The sequence below is a fragment of the Camellia sinensis genome, chromosome 9 (genome assembly GCF_055761805.1).
Source record: "Camellia sinensis isolate YWXY chromosome 9, ASM5576180v1, whole genome shotgun sequence".
In the NCBI taxonomy this organism is placed as follows: domain Eukaryota; kingdom Viridiplantae; phylum Streptophyta; class Magnoliopsida; order Ericales; family Theaceae; genus Camellia; species Camellia sinensis.
In genome coordinates, this window is record NC_138969.1 from 121923145 (window position 1) to 121941098 (window position 17954).

At 35.5% G+C, this 17954-nt stretch overlaps 1 protein-coding gene across 8 annotated transcripts; it reads right to left on the minus strand.

Annotated features, from left to right (window-relative positions):
- Positions 1-426: 426 nt before the first annotated feature.
- Positions 427-17673, minus strand: LOC114305814 (hydroxyproline-rich glycoprotein family protein). 8 transcript variants are annotated; one of them, XM_082887550.1, is made up of 8 exons: positions 17503-17673; positions 17300-17353; positions 14566-14662; positions 14284-14327; positions 7104-8328; positions 6852-7001; positions 2011-2196; positions 427-845 (listed from the first exon to the last, which is right to left on the minus strand). In XM_082887550.1, the coding sequence occupies exons 5-8, from the start codon at positions 8166-8168 to the stop codon at positions 765-767; spliced, it is 1482 nt and encodes a 493-aa protein (XP_082743676.1). In that variant the 5' UTR covers positions 8169-8328; positions 14284-14327; positions 14566-14662; positions 17300-17353; positions 17503-17673; the 3' UTR covers positions 427-764. The 8 variants fall into 8 exon arrangements, with proteins under 8 accessions (XP_082743676.1, XP_082743678.1, XP_082743681.1 ...); XM_082887552.1 differs by having other exon boundaries at positions 14284-14350; XM_082887555.1 differs by having other exon boundaries at positions 14284-14419.
- Positions 17674-17954: the final 281 nt, after the last annotated feature.

The following is a 17954-nucleotide window of genomic DNA, read 5'->3' on the forward strand; positions in this document are numbered from 1 at the left end:
GAGAGAGTGTTTTGGTCCTTTGGAGAATGAAAATGACTTCTGGGCTAAAGAAAATCCCATTTTTACATAATTTTAATACAAAATTCTCCATTAGTAACAATTTTGTAATTCAAAGGCTTTTGAAACTTAAATGCAACGAGTTAATTTTAGTGGGATATTCGGCAATCAATCGTTCCCTAATTATAAATGAACACTTCTACGGAAAAATAAATAACAAAAAATAATAAAGAATACTACTGAATATTAAATGTAATAGTTAATAAAAGATGTATCATCTAAAGAGATATGCAAGTTTTGGCGATTAAAACAAGACAAAAACATGAACAAAAGTAAGTGCTCTGTTGAATTTATTTTTTTTCCACTACTGACATTAGCATACATTTTTAGGGATGAAAGTGCAGAAAACAAAATAGAGCCAGCCACAAAGAAATAAAAATATATGAGTGTATATTATGCACAAGGGTACAAATGAGTATAAAAGTTTTGCACAGCCATAAATAGAGCTAATCCCACAAGCTAAGCATTATTGAAGTAAGAAAGAGGTTAAAAGGAAGGAATTGTTGTTTGTGTGACATTCATGAATACAACTTGATTGACACGGTAATTACCCAACCCCCAGTATTCAACAAAGGAAAAAGTAAGAATGTAATTATTCCTCAATGAACCAGCAGCAGCACTCGAAATTCCCTAATGACAACCACCTCTTCAATGATCAAAATTCAAAATTGTGAATCCATTTCACTCCTGTCTGCAAATTCCAAAGCTTACTTGTAATGCTGTGCGACCTCCCACACCAGCTTATCCATAAACTGGCATTTCCTATCAAATCCCCAGCCTGGGTTGCTCTGCATTATATATATCATATTACAAACAAATTACAAAGTCTTCCCTGTGCAGAATTTCAAATCAAAGAGGAGTCATAAACATCAAGGGAGTTCTTTCAAATTTCTTTTACCCACTCATAATTCCTTTCAGATTCTTTTCTGTAGATTTATGCAAGTTGCTTTAATATTTTTAGCAAGATTTTTTTATATACATATATATAACAATGAAAAAAATGAGGGAGATAAGCATATCAACAAAGAGGAAATTATCCAAACATAATACACTGACATCAACAAACATTCCCTATATACTTTCTTTAGTGTTTCATTGGTAACACTCCCAATTTTACACAGGAATCACAACGAAAATCAAATTTAGTAATACATGTCTCATTTACAAATTAGGGTAAACTACAAATACACCATCTGAGGTTTGCTTAAAATACAAATTGTCTCTTGTGGTTTGAAAAATTACAAATACCTCCATGTCGCAATTTTTTATTTAACAAAATTAATTAAAAAAAGTGAAATTTCTAACCGTTCACCTATACAATAATAAAATTATCGGAATTATTAATTGAAATAAAATTTTAACATTATTAAAAATTGTTAATTAACTTAATGATTTATTAATAAAAAGACCTATTTGTTATGAAATTAGAAACCTTAGGGGACATAATGTAATTTCTAGAACCACAGGGGTAATTTATAATTTAAGTAAACTCAGGGAGTGTGTTTGTAATTTACCCTACCAATTAACATGGGTAGAGATCAGGGCAATCAGATGATTTAGCAAACATCAAAGAGGTATGTGCTAATGCAAGCCATATCTTTTTACCAAGGTTTACAGGTAATTTAGCAAATCACACAGCTTATTCTCTTGCTTCTACATTTCCTATTTTGTTTCCTTTTCTCTGTTAGATGAAATTATTTTGTATTCGGATACTTTCCCCAATATGTGTATATATATATAAAACAATCTCTCACATAGAACCAATGGCACCCATCTTCGTGGTTGACCACAGCAGGTACCACATATCTAGCAATGGTGCCACAAAACCCCCCATACCAGGATTAAAGCTTAAAAAGCCACAGAATCAACAAAATATGTAGAGCCTGTCAAGTTTAGCACCATTATGTAAACCATAATGTAGAATTAACATAAAGCATTACAAAGAAGCCCCACCTGGAGAGAGAGAATAGCACGATCAGTAAAGCGCTTAACTGAAGCAGGTGCACTTTGAGGAAGAGTTTTTGCAACCCTTTCCAGCTCTTCCTGTTGTTTCTTAGCAGTTACTCTGTCCGGTCCACTGTAGTGATCCACAAGCTCTTTTATAACAGGGACTTTCTCCATTGTTTCTTTCACAACTTCCTTGAAAAGTTGAAAAGATAAAAGTTACAAGCAACTGGTGAATGACAACAGAATATTATATATTTAAAAAATTACTGCTATAGTCCCTATCCACAACAAAAAGCAATTTAATGCATTTATCTTTTCAAAGTGCACTAATTTCAATCTTTTTGCATTAGATGAGTATTGCATTGACGATATGATAATTTTTAGAAACATTAGTGAGTTTGCACATTTCTAGAGACAAGGGCTTGATAAACGCTTGAGCCTTCATGCGCACTTGATAAGCACTAGAGCACCCAGTAGAATAACAATCGAGCCCATTTAAAAGTAATCAATCACCATTGTGCAGACATTGATTTTGCTATTGATATTTCCAGATTGGAGCACTCACTTAGGGCTCGCTTAGAGATCAAGCGATTGAGCCTATTTTTTATTGGTTTTTCTTCCAATAAGCAGTGCTCATGCAGAAATTGACCTAATCTGACTTGCTTTAGCTTTCTAATTGCTCTTTTCATATATAGAAGGACCCTATGAAGCATGGACATGGACATGAGACACCGCAATTTTCAAAAAATGGGGACAGAGACACAACATGGGACATGGAAAAAAATTAATAAATAAAATAAAAAATTTCAACATATTTTATTAATACATTTAAATAAATAAATCTAATATATAAATATAATACATATAAATATAAACAAATATGTATTATATAAATAAATACATATATAATATATAAATATAATATAGATTATATATATAGATCGTAACGTGAGAGAGAAAGCCAGACAGAGGGCTAGTGAGAGAGAGAGAGTGACAAGCTCGTCGATGGATCACGAGGTGAGAGAGACAAAACGAGCAAGCGAGAAGTGAGAGAGAGACACTGGATGGAGTTCGTTGATCGATCGCGACTGTAGATGAGAAGACGAGAGGCAAAGAGATTGACGAGAGGCGAGAAGACAGAAAAAGAGAGACGAAAGGCGAGAGGACCAGAGACGAGAGGCTTACCAAGATAGAGATCAACTGAGATGGAGCTTAATGAAGATGGAGATCGACTTCGGACTTCAATCGATGACCAGGTTCAATTTTCTCTTCCCTCTTTTTTTTCTTCTGATTTTAAAATTAGGTCTCTTCTCGTCCCCGCTGTGTCCCACACTAAAAACACAAAAAATAAAAAATAAAAAAAAATAAGGGACACCGCAAATGGCTTGTCCCGTACTTGTCCGTGGCATGTCCCCGGTGTGTCCCTACGTCCAACACCACTACGGCACTGATTTTGCCATGTCTATGCTCATAGAAATGACCTAATATATTTTAAGGCTTATGCCTCTGAGTTTGAGTAGCCCTATGAGTTCTTGAGAGAGTTTCAAGTGTTCTTCAACCTTTATATCCTTAGGAGGGTTTCATCTACTTTAGAGGTTGTAAGGAACCCTATGACGGCTTGTTCAGACAAGGGTGGCAATTTTTCTATTGGAGGGGTTCTTTTAGGAGGTCAAGATGAGGTAAAAGCTTGATAAGATGTTGCGGTTGATGTTGGTTAAAAGGAAGAGGATGTATTAGATTTACATAAAGTGTTGAAGTTGCTTCAGTTGGGTGACATTGGGTTTGTTAAAAGTACTCACATTCCTTGGAGGGAGGTTTAGATTATAAGAAGGTTGTGGTTAAGCTTAATTCTATCGTGGAAATGCAATCTGTGGCGTCTCCTTTGGCTGTGATTCCTCCTTGTGGAGTTGAGGTGGAGAGCCTTGACGATTCAAATGATAATCCATTTTGTAGGTTCCATCAGTGTTTGAGATAGGATCTAGTAAAGGAAGGATTTTGTTTCTAAGGGTTCACTTCAGACTGATGATAATGGGTCTTTAGTTCTCATAACAATTGATAAGAACACTGGTAAATTTAAGAAGTTTACCCTCACTAATGATAAAGGTGGTAACCTAAGTCAAGTACAATTTTGAACTAATGGTTAGGAAGATCTATGATTGTACTTGTCTTGACAATGATAAATCAAGAGCTATACGGTTTAGATGAATAAGGGAAGGGAAAATCATCTGCTAGGAAGAACAAGAAATTTAAAAAGTTTTAATGTATAATTGATTACAATGGAAAGAAGGTAAGGGGAGCTTTGGTGGGGCAGCGCGGAAAGGAGATCAAGGATGGGTGTTTGGTAGGGGATAATAGAGTGGTGAAGCCTCCTAATGTGTTGGAACAGTCCCATTTTGGAGGGAAAATTTTACCGAAGAATCCTCTATTAGTGCTTTATTTAATCTTCATGAGAAGTAGTTCAAATCAGATGCATCCGGAGATTAAATATGTTGTTATTGGTAAAGCGGGTAGAGTCTAATGGAAATCAATGTCAGAAGCCGAGAGAGCTCTTTTTATGAAATTGCCACTTTATTGAAGTATTTTAATAGTAGGGAGAGGTTGCATGTTTGGTTCTATGAAGAGTTTTAGGATTACACCGAATCATGATTTTAACAACCACACCATCAATATGGAGTGGAGCATCAACCATAAGAATCCAAATCCAGCTATAATCAGGAAAAGTAATATTGAGCATAGCTGAAGAAAACCCTATGCCATCCCTAGAAACAGCATTTATAGAAATATGGGAGACATGTTGTGTACATCTTGCCCTTCCCCAACTTTACTTTAGTAGGAGTCTTGTGCACTAGGTCGTCCTATTTAGCTGGAGGAAATCTAGAATATTATTACCTCTTTGGAGCATCGAAAACCAAGACACCTTATAAATAACGAAGTGCTACTGAATGAGACCATATCTCCAAATAATCAAAATCCAGCTATAAATAATCAAAAAGAAAAAAAGGTGAAATGACTAAATTTTTGTGATGAAACAAGCATAAGCATATGTCTCCCAATGTTGCGACCTTAAAGTCAGGAGAGAAAATACAATCACATTATGTAGTTAATCAGCAAGCAAGAAAAAAATGACCTTGCATAACTCAAGGTTGGATGCAGAAAAAAAGGAAAAAGAAAAAAAATATCAAAAACGACTTAAAGTTTCTAAGTTATAAGATGTCAAAAGTCAGTGCATGTGCCTCAACATAAAGACTAATTAAAAATAATGACATGCTTTGATTATGGATTAAGGCAGCACTGACCCAACAAGTTCCATTACTATTGTAATAAAGGAGAATGAACACAGCAGTGGTGAACCAGTAACAAATTGTACAGAGGACAATAAAGAAAATACAGAAGAATGCAGCATCAAGTATTGAATCATGGTGATAAAGAAACTAAGTAACATTCCTTTTCTAGTCTGCAACTGTGGACATAATCTTGAGAGTTGAGAAAATTCTATAATGCAAGCTCTTCAAATCACATTTAAAACCGGTCAACCATCTCTTTTTAGCATTCCTTGCTTTGTGATTGATCAGTCTAAGCCCAACATACATGTTTGATGAAGCTTATTGTAATCTAAAAGCTAATGATCAGAAAGCAGAGACTAAAAGCAACCCTCCCCCAACTTTCATATAATTAGCTTTTTTTAGCGTATTTAAGTTATTTCTACCTAATAAGTTCTAAGCAAAAAACTGCACAAAACATTCTGACACAGACTCCTAGAATACAAAATAAAAAAAGAAAAAAGCTATAAGCAGCTCAGATAAGCCGCACCAAACAGACCCATGGAGGAAAATTGTGGCTAGTTTGTAATGCCAACCACATGGCATAGAAGATTTTCCATAACAGAGTAGTTTAAGTTGCAATGTTATCAGCTATTTAAAAGAAAAGAAAGCAGGACTACTTTGCTAATTAAAGATGCTTTTATTTACAAGACTATTAATGATAAAGAAAGGGGAGCAGAAGATGTGGTTATTGGGAATATTTCACATGGTCGCTTCTTTGGGCTTGTGCTTGGTCCAACAAAAAAGAACCCATGTCTTAGAAAATTTATTTCTAGATTTGTTAACATTGTGTGTAAGAGGTGTTTCTTTGTTTCAATGTCTCTTGGAATTGAGTGCAACCAAAAAGTTCAATGAGCCCAACCAATACAGTAATTAGGGTCCATAGTTTAAGCATAGACGCTAATACAGTTAAGTCTATAGATGCTAATCTTCACCAAAAAAATCTCTCCCAGAACACCGTTTCTTGTTGGAAAAACATGCCTAAAACAAAAGGTTGCCAATCATCTGTCCTTTACGAGCACAATTTCCTAGCTTAGTCAACCGAATATCACAAGAAAGGAGAGATTGATCAGGATGTAATGTATGTTATAGAGACAACACTAACTAGGTTATAAATACCAGTGGAAGAGTGAATTATCACCGACTATATATGATAGGCAAAATAAAATCAAACATACAGCACTGACTAGACTAAAACATAGGAGCAAGATGGTCAAAGAAACACTAACAGAGAAAATATCAAAAAAAAATTACCACGATTATGAGTTACAAAAACCTAAATATAGTTCAAGAAGGGTATTAGCATTACAAGATATTGTTCATTACACATTCTGACATAGTAATTTTTTAAATAAAATAACGAAGAAGAAGAAGAAGAAGAAAACAACCATTTAAAAACATGATTATGACCTATTGCCTTTTTCGAACCAGCAACTGTTAAGTTGTAAAAACCAATATTTAGTGCCTCAAAAGAAAAACAAAATCAGCATAAGAAATATGATAGGAGAATATAGGGTTTAGGCATACCTCCCACTCTTCTTGGCTCTGAATTCCCTCATAAGCCATTAGGAATGGCTTCATCTTCTCAAGTGCATCCCAAAGAGGAATGGGCGGCTTCTCGTCAATATCTGGGTTTGTACCAAACTCCTCCATCAAGTACTCTGGTTCGCATTCAATCTTCAAAACCACAAAGTATATGAAGAAGTAAGATGTCAGATAACTATTAGCGAAAATTGCCTAGTCTGGTACTAATTAATAAAGAAATACAATATGGTTTACCATGAAATTAGTGTGGAGAGCATCCAAGTAGGCATCATCCATAGGAGAAGGCAACACACTACCGCTCATCTCTTCGAATCCTTCCACCAATTTATTCATATTCTCGGGCCCAATCCTCTTAGCCAATTTCTCACCATCAGCATTGTCACCAAGATAAAGGCCAGCTCCATAGTCATCGTCCGCATCTTGAACCCCACGGCCTCCTCTTCCTGCGCCTCTTCCTCTACCTCTCCAGCCCCTCCCTCGGCCACCACCGCCACGAGTGCCTCTCCCTCTAAAACTGCCTCTTCCCGTCCCACCGTCCTCTACTCTATCTGCCACATCAACGCCGCCTCTCGACAATATCCCCACGGCCTTCTTCACAGCGTCCTCGCGGCTCAACTTTGGGGTTGCACTGCTCTTAGTGTCAGTGGATACTTGGCCTCTCCCTATAGCAGTATGACGGGACCTGAGGTGGCGATTTTCTTCCTTAGGCATGTCGTCGGGAAGCAATTGTTTAGCGAGGGGCTTTCCACGGCCGGCACTAGACAAGGCAGATAAAATACTGGAGGGGAGGTTGCTGTCTAGGGAATTTCCAATTTGGATTTTAGAGGGAGTGGTCAAATCAGTCGCGTCTTCTTTGCTAAAGAAAATGGGTCTCTTAAGCTCATGCTCAGATTGCGAAGGAGGGGCAGGGGCTCTGCCACGTCCAGTAGTAGTGTTGTTGTTACCACTACTACTAACAACGGAAGAGATGAAGGAAGAAAATGATGGAAGAATAGGGGTACCAGGGAGGGGTTTACCTCGGCCGTGACCCATCCCAGATGGGAAGCCTTTTGGATCATCGTCATCACCATCACCATCACCAGGGGCAGGCGGGGCGGGGTTGGTGGAGGCAGGAACGGTGAATTGGAAGTTGGAGGAGCCTCGTCCCCTACCTCTACCTCCACCTCCACCTCCCCCTTCACCTTCACCGCCACCGCCACCGGCAAAGGTGGAAAAAGCGGAGGAGGAGAAGGCGATCAAATTGTGTTTGGTGGCATTGCCGATGGTGGGACTTGAAATTCTTCCCAAGCTTCGTCTCATGGCAAAAAAAGAGTGTACGTATCTAAAAATCTAAATCGCTTCACCTTCACCTTCACCTTCACCTTCACCTTTACCTTCACAAGGATTTCAAGCCTAGTTGAGAGTTTGCTTCAGCTTCAGCTTCAGCTTCAAATTCAGACATCTTCAATCCTTAAAAACTCTGGAGAACATAAAGCCATAATATACTAAGAAAGATAGAAGGTGTAAAATCACATAGAAGATGACAAATCATGTAAAATACTCTCAAAGTAAGAACGGGAAAAAGGTATTAGGATCATCTACTATGGATAAAATCATGTAAAACTCTCAATTTTCTAAACAAAATCATAAAGAATGATAAGCAGAATCTGCTCCCATAACATTCTATCTCTAAACACTCAAACAATTTCACAAGTGAAAAATTAATGACTTTAATAAAAGAGAAAATTCTAAAGCATTAATAAATACTTGAGGTATCTATCAAGCTTCCAGATTATCAGATAAAAAATAGAGAATTTTAGTAATCATGTACAGATTTAAGTGGTAAGAATAATTACCACAACTGACAGTTATGCTAAAATACTTGGTAGTCTCGACAATGTGCTTAGAGAGTGCAAGTGATCCTATCAAAAAATTGAGAAACTCAGCAATCTTTTGTGCATTCTTCTCTTGCCAAAGTAATCATTTTAAAAAGGACAGGCATGATAATAAAATAATAGCAGTCACATGTACAATATATCTAAAAGTTAATGAACAACTTCAAGCAAATCTTTGAACCAAATTCAGCCCATGAGAAGAGAGCCACTTCCACCAATTTATTTTTGTTTTACAGCCCCAAAAACCAACAAAAACCAAAGAAGATGACTTCCAAACATTTAAAAAAAAAGAAATAGCAAGTCGAACTCGAGTTATTCAACTCAATTGGTTTACAATCCTTATTTAGCCACAACATTATATTTTTTTTTTTTTGAAGTGACACATTTTGCCAGCAATTTATGCATGCATAACATTACCAAAATTTATACATGAATATGGCGGTGTTTGGGAACTTGGTTTTTGGGTTTTTTTTTTTTTTGGATATTTTTCACTACAAGACAAATGTTTTACAAAACCAAAAAAAACAAATCCAAACAAAATATCACATCAAACCCCATAATCATTTCACTTTTTCTCTCACAAACATCACATCCAACCACAAAAAAACCCAACTATCTCCCCAAACACAAAAAAAATTTCTCCAATAATATCCTACAACCAAAAAAACTAACAAAAAAACCCACTTCCCAAACACCCACTATATACCTCAGTGAAAGAATTACACCTAGAATTATTATATAGAAAGTCTATGAACCCAGAAGCAGAGACAATAAACAGAACCAAAAAATTAGTGTCACTCACACATGAAATCAATTGCAATCTTTCAATATATTTTCTCGATATTTTTCTGATTTTATATTTTAAACAGTAGAACTGCTCATTATCATAATCTTATAAACTTATTCCCCTAATAAAATGGGATCCATAAACCATTCAGAATCAAAGGGTAGTGTCTATGTTTACTTGTAAGTTGTATGAAAGACTTTTGAAGGGCAGTCTCAATCTTAGTTAATAGAATGTGCTCTTTTACACATGAATATGAACCCCCATAAAAGTAAACAACTTGCATAATATTAGAGAGAGAGAGAGTGTTTAGGAACTTCAAAACAAACCCTCCAGCCAAATAGGCCTAAGTGTAATCATCTATTAGCACAAGTGCTTCTACAAACTATAGCAATTGTATTGTAAGTATTGAACTTTCATGAAACCACAAACCCAACTAGCAAAAGCAAATTAACCCAGAAATAGAGGTTTCAATTAAAGCTATTAACAAGTTTTGCGAACGGAAATGAACCCAAAAAACAGATGAAAAGGGAAAGGAATAGAATAGATTCAGATGATATATATAACCAACTAATAACAAAATATACTGTTAGAGACAATCACACTATCACATGTTAAAGAGATGAAACAATTAATGAAAAAGAATTGAAGAACAGGGGATAAAAAATTACCAACCTTTTCACATTTGGATCACAAAAAAGTGAAAACCCTAATAAATAGAGAGAGAGAGAGAGAGAGAGAGAGAGGACTGTTATTTTTTAAGCTTATCTCTACAGATTACAGAGCTTCTTCATTATATACATACCACACTAAGTATTTGAAAGAGAGTGAGAAAAAAGAAAAAGAGAGAGAGAAACTCACCAGGCCGGAGAATCACCACGGTCAGCGCTACTGGAGGAGTGAGAGAGAGTGACATACAACAGAAGCGAAAGCCCTAACTGTATCAAAACACATAGAGAAATGGGGCCGGTACCCATCCCGATGGGGATTCAATGGCACCGGCCCGACCCTATAGGTGGAAAACAGGGAAACACATACCCTATAGGTGGAAATGGGCATTCAATGGCACCGACCTGACCCTATAGGTGGAAAACGGGGAAACACATACCCTATAGGTGAAAAACGAGGAACCACCCCGTTTTTCACCTATAGGGTCGGGCCGATGCCATTGAATCCCCATCGGGATAGGCACCGGCCCCATTTCTCCATGTGTTTTGATACAGCTAGGGCTTTCACTTCTGTTCTACGCCACTCTCTCTCACTCATTCAGCAGCAATGACCATGGTGATTCTTCGGCCTGGTGAGTTTCTCTTTCTCTTTTTCTTTTTTCTCTCTCTTTCAAATACTTAGTGTGGAATGTATATAATGCAGAAGCTGTAATCTGTAGAGATAAGCTTAAAAAATAACAATCCTCTCTCTCTCTATTTATTAGGGTTTTCACTTTTTTGTGATCCAAATGCGAAAAGGTTGGTAATTTTTTATCCCCTGTTCTTCAATTCTTTTCCATTAATTGTTTCATCTCTATAACATGTGATTTATCTCTATATATATCAGTGTGATTGTCTCTAACAGTATATTTTGTTATTAGTTGGTTATATATATCATCTGAATCTATTCTATTCCTTTCCCTTTTCATCTGTTTGGCTAAGAAACTTGTTTACTTATCCACCATAACTTTGATTCACTTCTCACTGTTAAGGTTTGCCAAGAAATTTCTTGAAACTTGTGTTTTTTGGGTTCATAGTTTGCACAAGCACTTGTGCTAATAGATGATTACACTTGGGCCCATTTGGCTGGAGGGTTTGTTTTGAAGTTAAGAAGCACAGGTGCGGGTACGGGTACGGGTACGCCAATACGGCAAATTTTTTAAAAAGTAGGGTATGGGTATGGGTATGGCTGGGGGTACGCCAAATTTTTTTTTTTTTTAAATTTTAAATTTATAGCTAAACATCCAACATACAAATTAAATTCAATAACATAATTAAAAAGAGAAATTACAAAAAAAAAAAAAAAAAGATGAAACATAAAAATAAAAATAAAAATAAAAAGAGTACAAAAATCTGGAAAAAAAAATGAAAAAAGAAAATTTGTTTCAGTTTTTTTGATAACATGTGAAATGCTGTGGGGGGCACCCTCCATATTTGTGTAATAAAAAATACGGATATAATTCCCCCCCCCCCCTTTTTTTTTTTTATAAGTATAACCAAACCAAACCAAACCAAACGAAGCCTTAAGTCCCATCAAATGGGGTCGGCTACATGAATCCTTCTTCTCCACGCGGCCCTATCAAAGGCCATTTCATTGGTCAAATTAAGTAGAATCATATCTCTATTTATAACGCTAGTCAACGTTAATCTAGGCCTACCTCGTCCCCTAACACACTACACCCATTAGCTTAATGAAATTTTAATATAACTCAGCACAAGTTGTTCACATTGATTCAAAAACCAATCTGTTCTGGTAAGTTTGTTTAGCATGAAAGATTAGGAAACAACAACAAAATTAGTTTTTTCTATACAACACACATTAGCAATGGTAATTGAGTTTTTAATTTCTTGCACAAAAATAAAAATAAGGGGAACTTACTGATAAGTCCCATGTAACAAGTTCAAAACCCAATTAATCCTAAAACAAAATACTTGCACCAATTAGTCCAACACATTTTTAATTGTTACCAAAAAATCCTTTCTTTTTTTTTTAATTTATAGACACTGTTCACATTTTACTACCGTCGGACTTCTGTTTAACGGTCGCCAGAGACTCACCGGAATGTCTAGAATATTGCCGGAAAAAAAAAAATTAAAAAACATGTTATGAAATTGTAAAATTTTACAGTTTTAAAGAATGTTATAAAACTGCAAAATTTTACAATTTTAAACCATGATTCATTCCAGCACCAAAAAAAAAAATTGAAACTGCAAAATTTTACAGTTTTCACCGCCTGCAACTAAAACTCGAAAACTGCTTGTTCAGAATTCGAAAATTTTCGCCATTAGAACAGAAAAACAGAAGTGTATAGCAGAGAGAGAGAGAAAAAAAAAAAGAGATCAAAGGGGAAAGACGAATGTCTAACCAAATCTGTGTAGATCTACTCAGATCTGATGTAGATCTGAGTAGATCTGAGTAGATCTATATCAGATCTAAGTAGATCCATTCATCTTCTTCGTCGGAAAATATATCATCTTCTTCGTCGGAAAATATATCATCTTCGTCGGAGTTGATTTCAATGCTTGGTGGTTATCAATGAACCCCGATCAATGGAGAAAGACATGATCACCGGTGGTCCTCTTCCATGACAAACACGGTGACAGAAAAATGTAGAAAAAAAAACGAGAGAGAAAGGGAAGCAAAAAGCAGAGAGAGAGGAAAGGACTTTTGGGTGTAGTGAAAAAGTTATGGGATTAAATGGAGATCACATGTTTCCCATGGGACCTATGAGTAATTTCCCCTTATGGTTGTAAGCTGTTTCTTTGTTTTAGGCTCTGTTTGATTAGAAAGAAAATTTGTTTGAATGTGAAAGGAAAGGAAAGGAAAGAAAAGAAAGGAAAATATATTTTCTTGTAAACATTTTATTAGGATGAAATTTTTGCAGGAAAAAGATAGAGAATTTTTTTTTTTTATAATTTTAACTATAGGTAACCCCCTTGCATTGCATGGTCAAATTTTGTTTTATTATTATTATTTTTATTTTTATTTTTAGGGGAAATTACTCATAGGTCCCATGGCAAACATGTGATCTCCATTTAATCCCATAACTTTTTCACTACACCCAAAAGTCCTTTCCTCTCTCTCTGCTTTTTGCTTCCCTTTCTCTCTCGTTTTTTTTTCTACATTTTTCTGTCACCGTGTTTGTCATGGAAGAGGACCACCGGTGATCATGTCTTTCTCCATTGACCGGGGTTCATTGATAACCACCAAGCATTGAAATCAACTCCGACGAAGAAGATGATATATTTTCCGACGAAGAATATGATATATTTTCCGACGAAGAAGATGAATGGATCTACTTAGATCTGATATAGATCTACTCAGATCTACATCAGATCTGAGTAGATCTACACAGATTTGGTTAGACATTCGTCTTTCCCCTTCAATCTCTTTTTTTTTTTCTCTCTCTCTGCTATACACTTCTGTTTTTCTGTTCTAATGGAGAAAATTTTCGAATTCTGAACAAGCAGTTTTCGAGTTTTAGTTGCAGGCGGTGAAAACTGTAAAATTTTGCAGTTTCAAATTTTTTTTTTGGTGCTGGAATGAATCATGGTTTAAAACTGTAAAATTTTGCAGTTTTATAACATTCTTTAAAACTGTAAAATTTTACAGTTTCATAACATGTTTTTTAATTTTTTTTTTCCGGCAATATTCTAGACATTCCGGTGAGTCTCTGGCGACCGTTAAACAGAAGTCCGACGGTAGTAAGATGTGAACAGTGTCTATAAATTAAAAAAAAAAAAGGATTTTTTGGTAACAATTAAAAATGTGTTGGACTAATTGGTGCAAGTATTTTGTTTTGAGATTAATTGGGTTTTGAACTTGTTACATAGGACTTATCAGTAAGTCCCCCAACCATAACAACAGAACAAACCTCTCATTTCAACAAACAGTCTAAAAAACCAACTGAATATACTAATATACGCATTCAAACACATAAAAAAAAATAAAAAATAAAAAAAAAACAGAGATTGAGATTCAAAAGAAAGAGCATGCAAAAACAGAACAGCATTCAGAACCCTAGAAACGGAGGGAAAAGTGGGAGTACCTGACGAGAAGAGGAGTCGTCATTGGAGCGGAGGGGGTCGTTTGCTGCCAAGGAGGAGTACAAAAATCTGGTTAAAAAAATGAAAAATGATATGTCTTCGTTCTTCGTTTGCTGCGAAGAAACAGAAAAAAAAAATCTGGAAAAAAAAAATGAAAGAAGTGGAAGAATCGAAGAACAAAGAGATCGAAGATGGACAGAACAAAGAAAAAAAAATCTGGACAGAACAAAGAAAAGGAAGAAGAATCGAAGAAGAAGAGGAGGAAGAATCGAAGATGTACTTACCGGAATGTGATCTTTGAAGGAGAGAATCGATTAGCACCTTCGATTAAACCTCTTCAATAGCTTCGCAGGAAGGAGTTCTTCAGCTCTTGGAGTCTCTCTGTGTTTCAAGAAAAAGAGAGAGCCAATCGAATAGAGTAGAACCTAATTTTAATTTGTTTCATGTTTTGTTTATTACAAAAGTACCCCAAATTTATATAATTTTTTTAAATAGGCCAAAAAATTGCTCCGGTACCCTTTAATTTGTAAAAAGGAAAATGTCTCGTAACTCAAATTTTGTGGCTCAAATGGCCAAAACGACGTCGTTTTGGCCATTTTTATGTTGTTCTGTATTCAAAACGACGTTGTTTTGGCCATTTGAGCCACTTTTGAGCCACAAAATTTGAGCTACGTAGCATTATCGTTGAAAAAAATCTCGTTTTGTACCCTGAAGTACCCAAAACGTACCGTGGCGTACCCATCATTATAGTGATCGTATAAAACGTACCTGGTGCGTTTTTGGCGTACCCGGTACACATACAGCCGTACTGGTACGCGTACCCGCACCCAGTAAGTACCCGATATTTGTACGACAATATTTTTGGAGTACCCGTGCTTCATATCTCTCTCTCTAATATTATGCAAGTTGTGCACTTCTATGGAGGGTTCATATTCATGTGCAAAAGAGCATGTTCTATCAGCTAAGATTGAGACTGCCCTTCAAAAGTCTTTCATACAACTTACAAGTAAACATAGACACTACCCTTTAATTCTAAATAATTTATGGATCCCATTTTATTAGGGGAATAAGTTTATAAGATTATGATAATGAGAAGTTCTACTGTTTAAAAAATAAAATCAGAAAAATATCGAGAAAATATATTGAAATATTGTAATTGATTTCATGTGTGAGTGGCATACTAATTTTCTGGTTCTGTTTATTGTCTCTGCTTCTGGGTTCATAGACTTTCTATATGATAATTCTAGGTATAATTCTTTCATTGAGGTATATATTCATGTATAAACTCTGGTAATGTTATGCATGCATAAATTGCTGGCAAAATGTGTCACTTCAAAAAAAAAAATATAATGTTGTGACTAAATAAGGATTGTAAACCAATTGAGTTGAATAACTTGAGTTCAACTTGCTATTCTTTTTTCTTTTTTTTAACAATGTTTAAAAGTCATCTTCTCTAGTTTTCGATGGTTTTGGGAGCTGCAAAACAAAAATAAATTGGTAGAAGTGGCTCTCTTCTCATGGGCTAAATTAGGTTCAAAGATTTGCTTGAAGTTGTTCATTAACTTTTAGATATACTGTACATGAGATTGCTATTATTTTATTACTATGCCTGTCCTTTTTAAAATGATTACTTTGGCATCTTTGGCAAAAGAAGAATGCACAAAAGATTGCTGAGTTTCTCAATTTTTTGACAGGATCACTTGCACTCTCTAAGCACATTGTCGAGAATACTAAGTATTTTAGCATAACTGTCAGTTGTGGTAATTATTCTTACCACTTAAATTTGTACATGGCATTTCAAAATCTTCTAAACCCAACTCCCTCCACAAATCTAAATGACAGCTCATTAATGATAACCATCTCCGCAAGAAACCTTTTACAAGCATCAAAATTAAACGTTGTTGCTACAACCTCAACACCCTTTTCATTTTGTTTCGGTTTAAGATTTAATGTTTGTTGACCATCCTTATCCTTATTTGGATATTCTTTACAATTGAGTATATGACTCCTCAAATTGCTAGTCCCATGAAGTCTAGACTCAGCCAAATATTCTTTCTTGCAATATTTGTATACGGCTCTACGCTTCCCATCAGTCCCAAAAACCTTATCAAAATGATCCCAAACTGTGGATGGTGTTCTCCCTCCTTCATCGTCATTCTTTCTCCTTGGGGGTTTAAGAGGCTTAGGTTTAGGTTCGCTCGGGTTCAGCTAAGGGGACATTTATTTAAGAATTAGAGGATTCTGGAGGTAAAAGATTCACTGCGGGAGATTCAATAGTATCCTCCATTCAAATTGTACTACAAATTCAATTCAGATTCAAAAAAAAAAATTAGATTCAATTTCATTCAGATTCAATTCAGATTATAAAAAAAATCAGATTCAATTTCAATTCAAATTCAATATCACCCACTCAAAATAAGTAACAAAGTAAGTAATTAACAGAGTAACAAAATAGCGGAATAGCAAATTCAATTCAAATTCATAGATTCAAGTTCATTCAAATTTAATTCAGATTCAAAAAAAAAAATTCAGATTCAATTTCAAAAAAAAAATTAGATTCAAATTACAAAGATTACAAGGATCAAATTAAACAGATTCAAATTCAAAAGTAAACAAATTACAAAGATTCAAATTAAACAGATTCAAAAGTAACAAGTAAGTAATTAAACAAAAATAAGAGAGTGAGACAAATCTAAACAGATTCAGATTACAAAGATCAAATTACGAAGATCATATTACAAAGATTAGATCAGATTAACCCACCCACCAGATTCAGATTACAAAGATCAAACTCCCCCAAAAAATTAAACAAAAACAAAAAACACAAACAAATCTAAACAGATTTAATTTCAAAAAATTCAAACAATTTCAGACAAGAGAGAGTAAAACAGATCTGGAAGGAAGAGAAACAGACAGAGAAAGAGAGAAAGAGAGACAGACAGACAGAGAGACAGAGACAGAAAGAGACAGAGATACAAATCACAGATCGGAAAGAGAGAACGAGATAGAGAGAATTACCTCAGAGTTGCCGAGAGAGAGAGTTGATTGCGAAGGTCGATCGTCGTGTGCGAGCTGCGCAAATGAAAAACGAGACAGAGATGAGAAGATCAAGGTTAATCGATACGAACTGTGTAGATGAAAAACGAGAGAGGGTAAGACAGATCTGATTGCCTAAAAAAAACACAAATCGGGGAGAGAGAACGAGACAGAGAGAGCCTTACTTCAGAGTTATCGGAGAGAGAGAATTGATTGCAAAGGTCGATTGTCATGTACGAGCTGCGTAGATGAAAAACGAGAGAGAGATGAGAAGATTAAGAGAGCTCTCTCTCAGTCTCAGTGAGTCAGTGAGATAAGAGAGTGAGATTAGGGTTTTGTTCTCAATTGGTTTTGTTTGGGTTAGGTGTGCGGGTAGAGTCGGCTAGGGCAGATTGTACAGATTAGATAAGCTTATACTAGCCCTGCTAAAAACCCTCTCCATTAGGCCATGTTTTTTGGCTATCTTGGGAAGTAGGATTGGATTGTTAATGAAGTAAGTCTTGATGACTTATTTGGTAGTTTTATTATTGAGTGGGATTGTTCTCATACCACAATTAGTTTAGTTTAGTTTTTCCTCACAAGAAATGGGATTGAAAAATTAATTTATGAATTATACAATATTGGAGAACAACGAGCT

Coding starts and splice junctions, on each gene's coding strand:
- LOC114305814 (XM_082887557.1), bottom strand. CDS start 8,168: ATGAGACGAAGCTTGGGAAGAATTTCAAGTCCCACCATCGGCAATGCC. Junction 2,197..6,851: donor AGAGCCAAGAAGAGTGGGAG/GTATGCCTAAAC, acceptor CAACTTTTCAAG/GAAGTTGTGAAAGAAACAAT. Junction 846..2,010: donor GTGCTATTCTCTCTCTCCAG/GTGGGGCTTCTT, acceptor TATATAATGCAG/AGCAACCCAGGCTGGGGATT.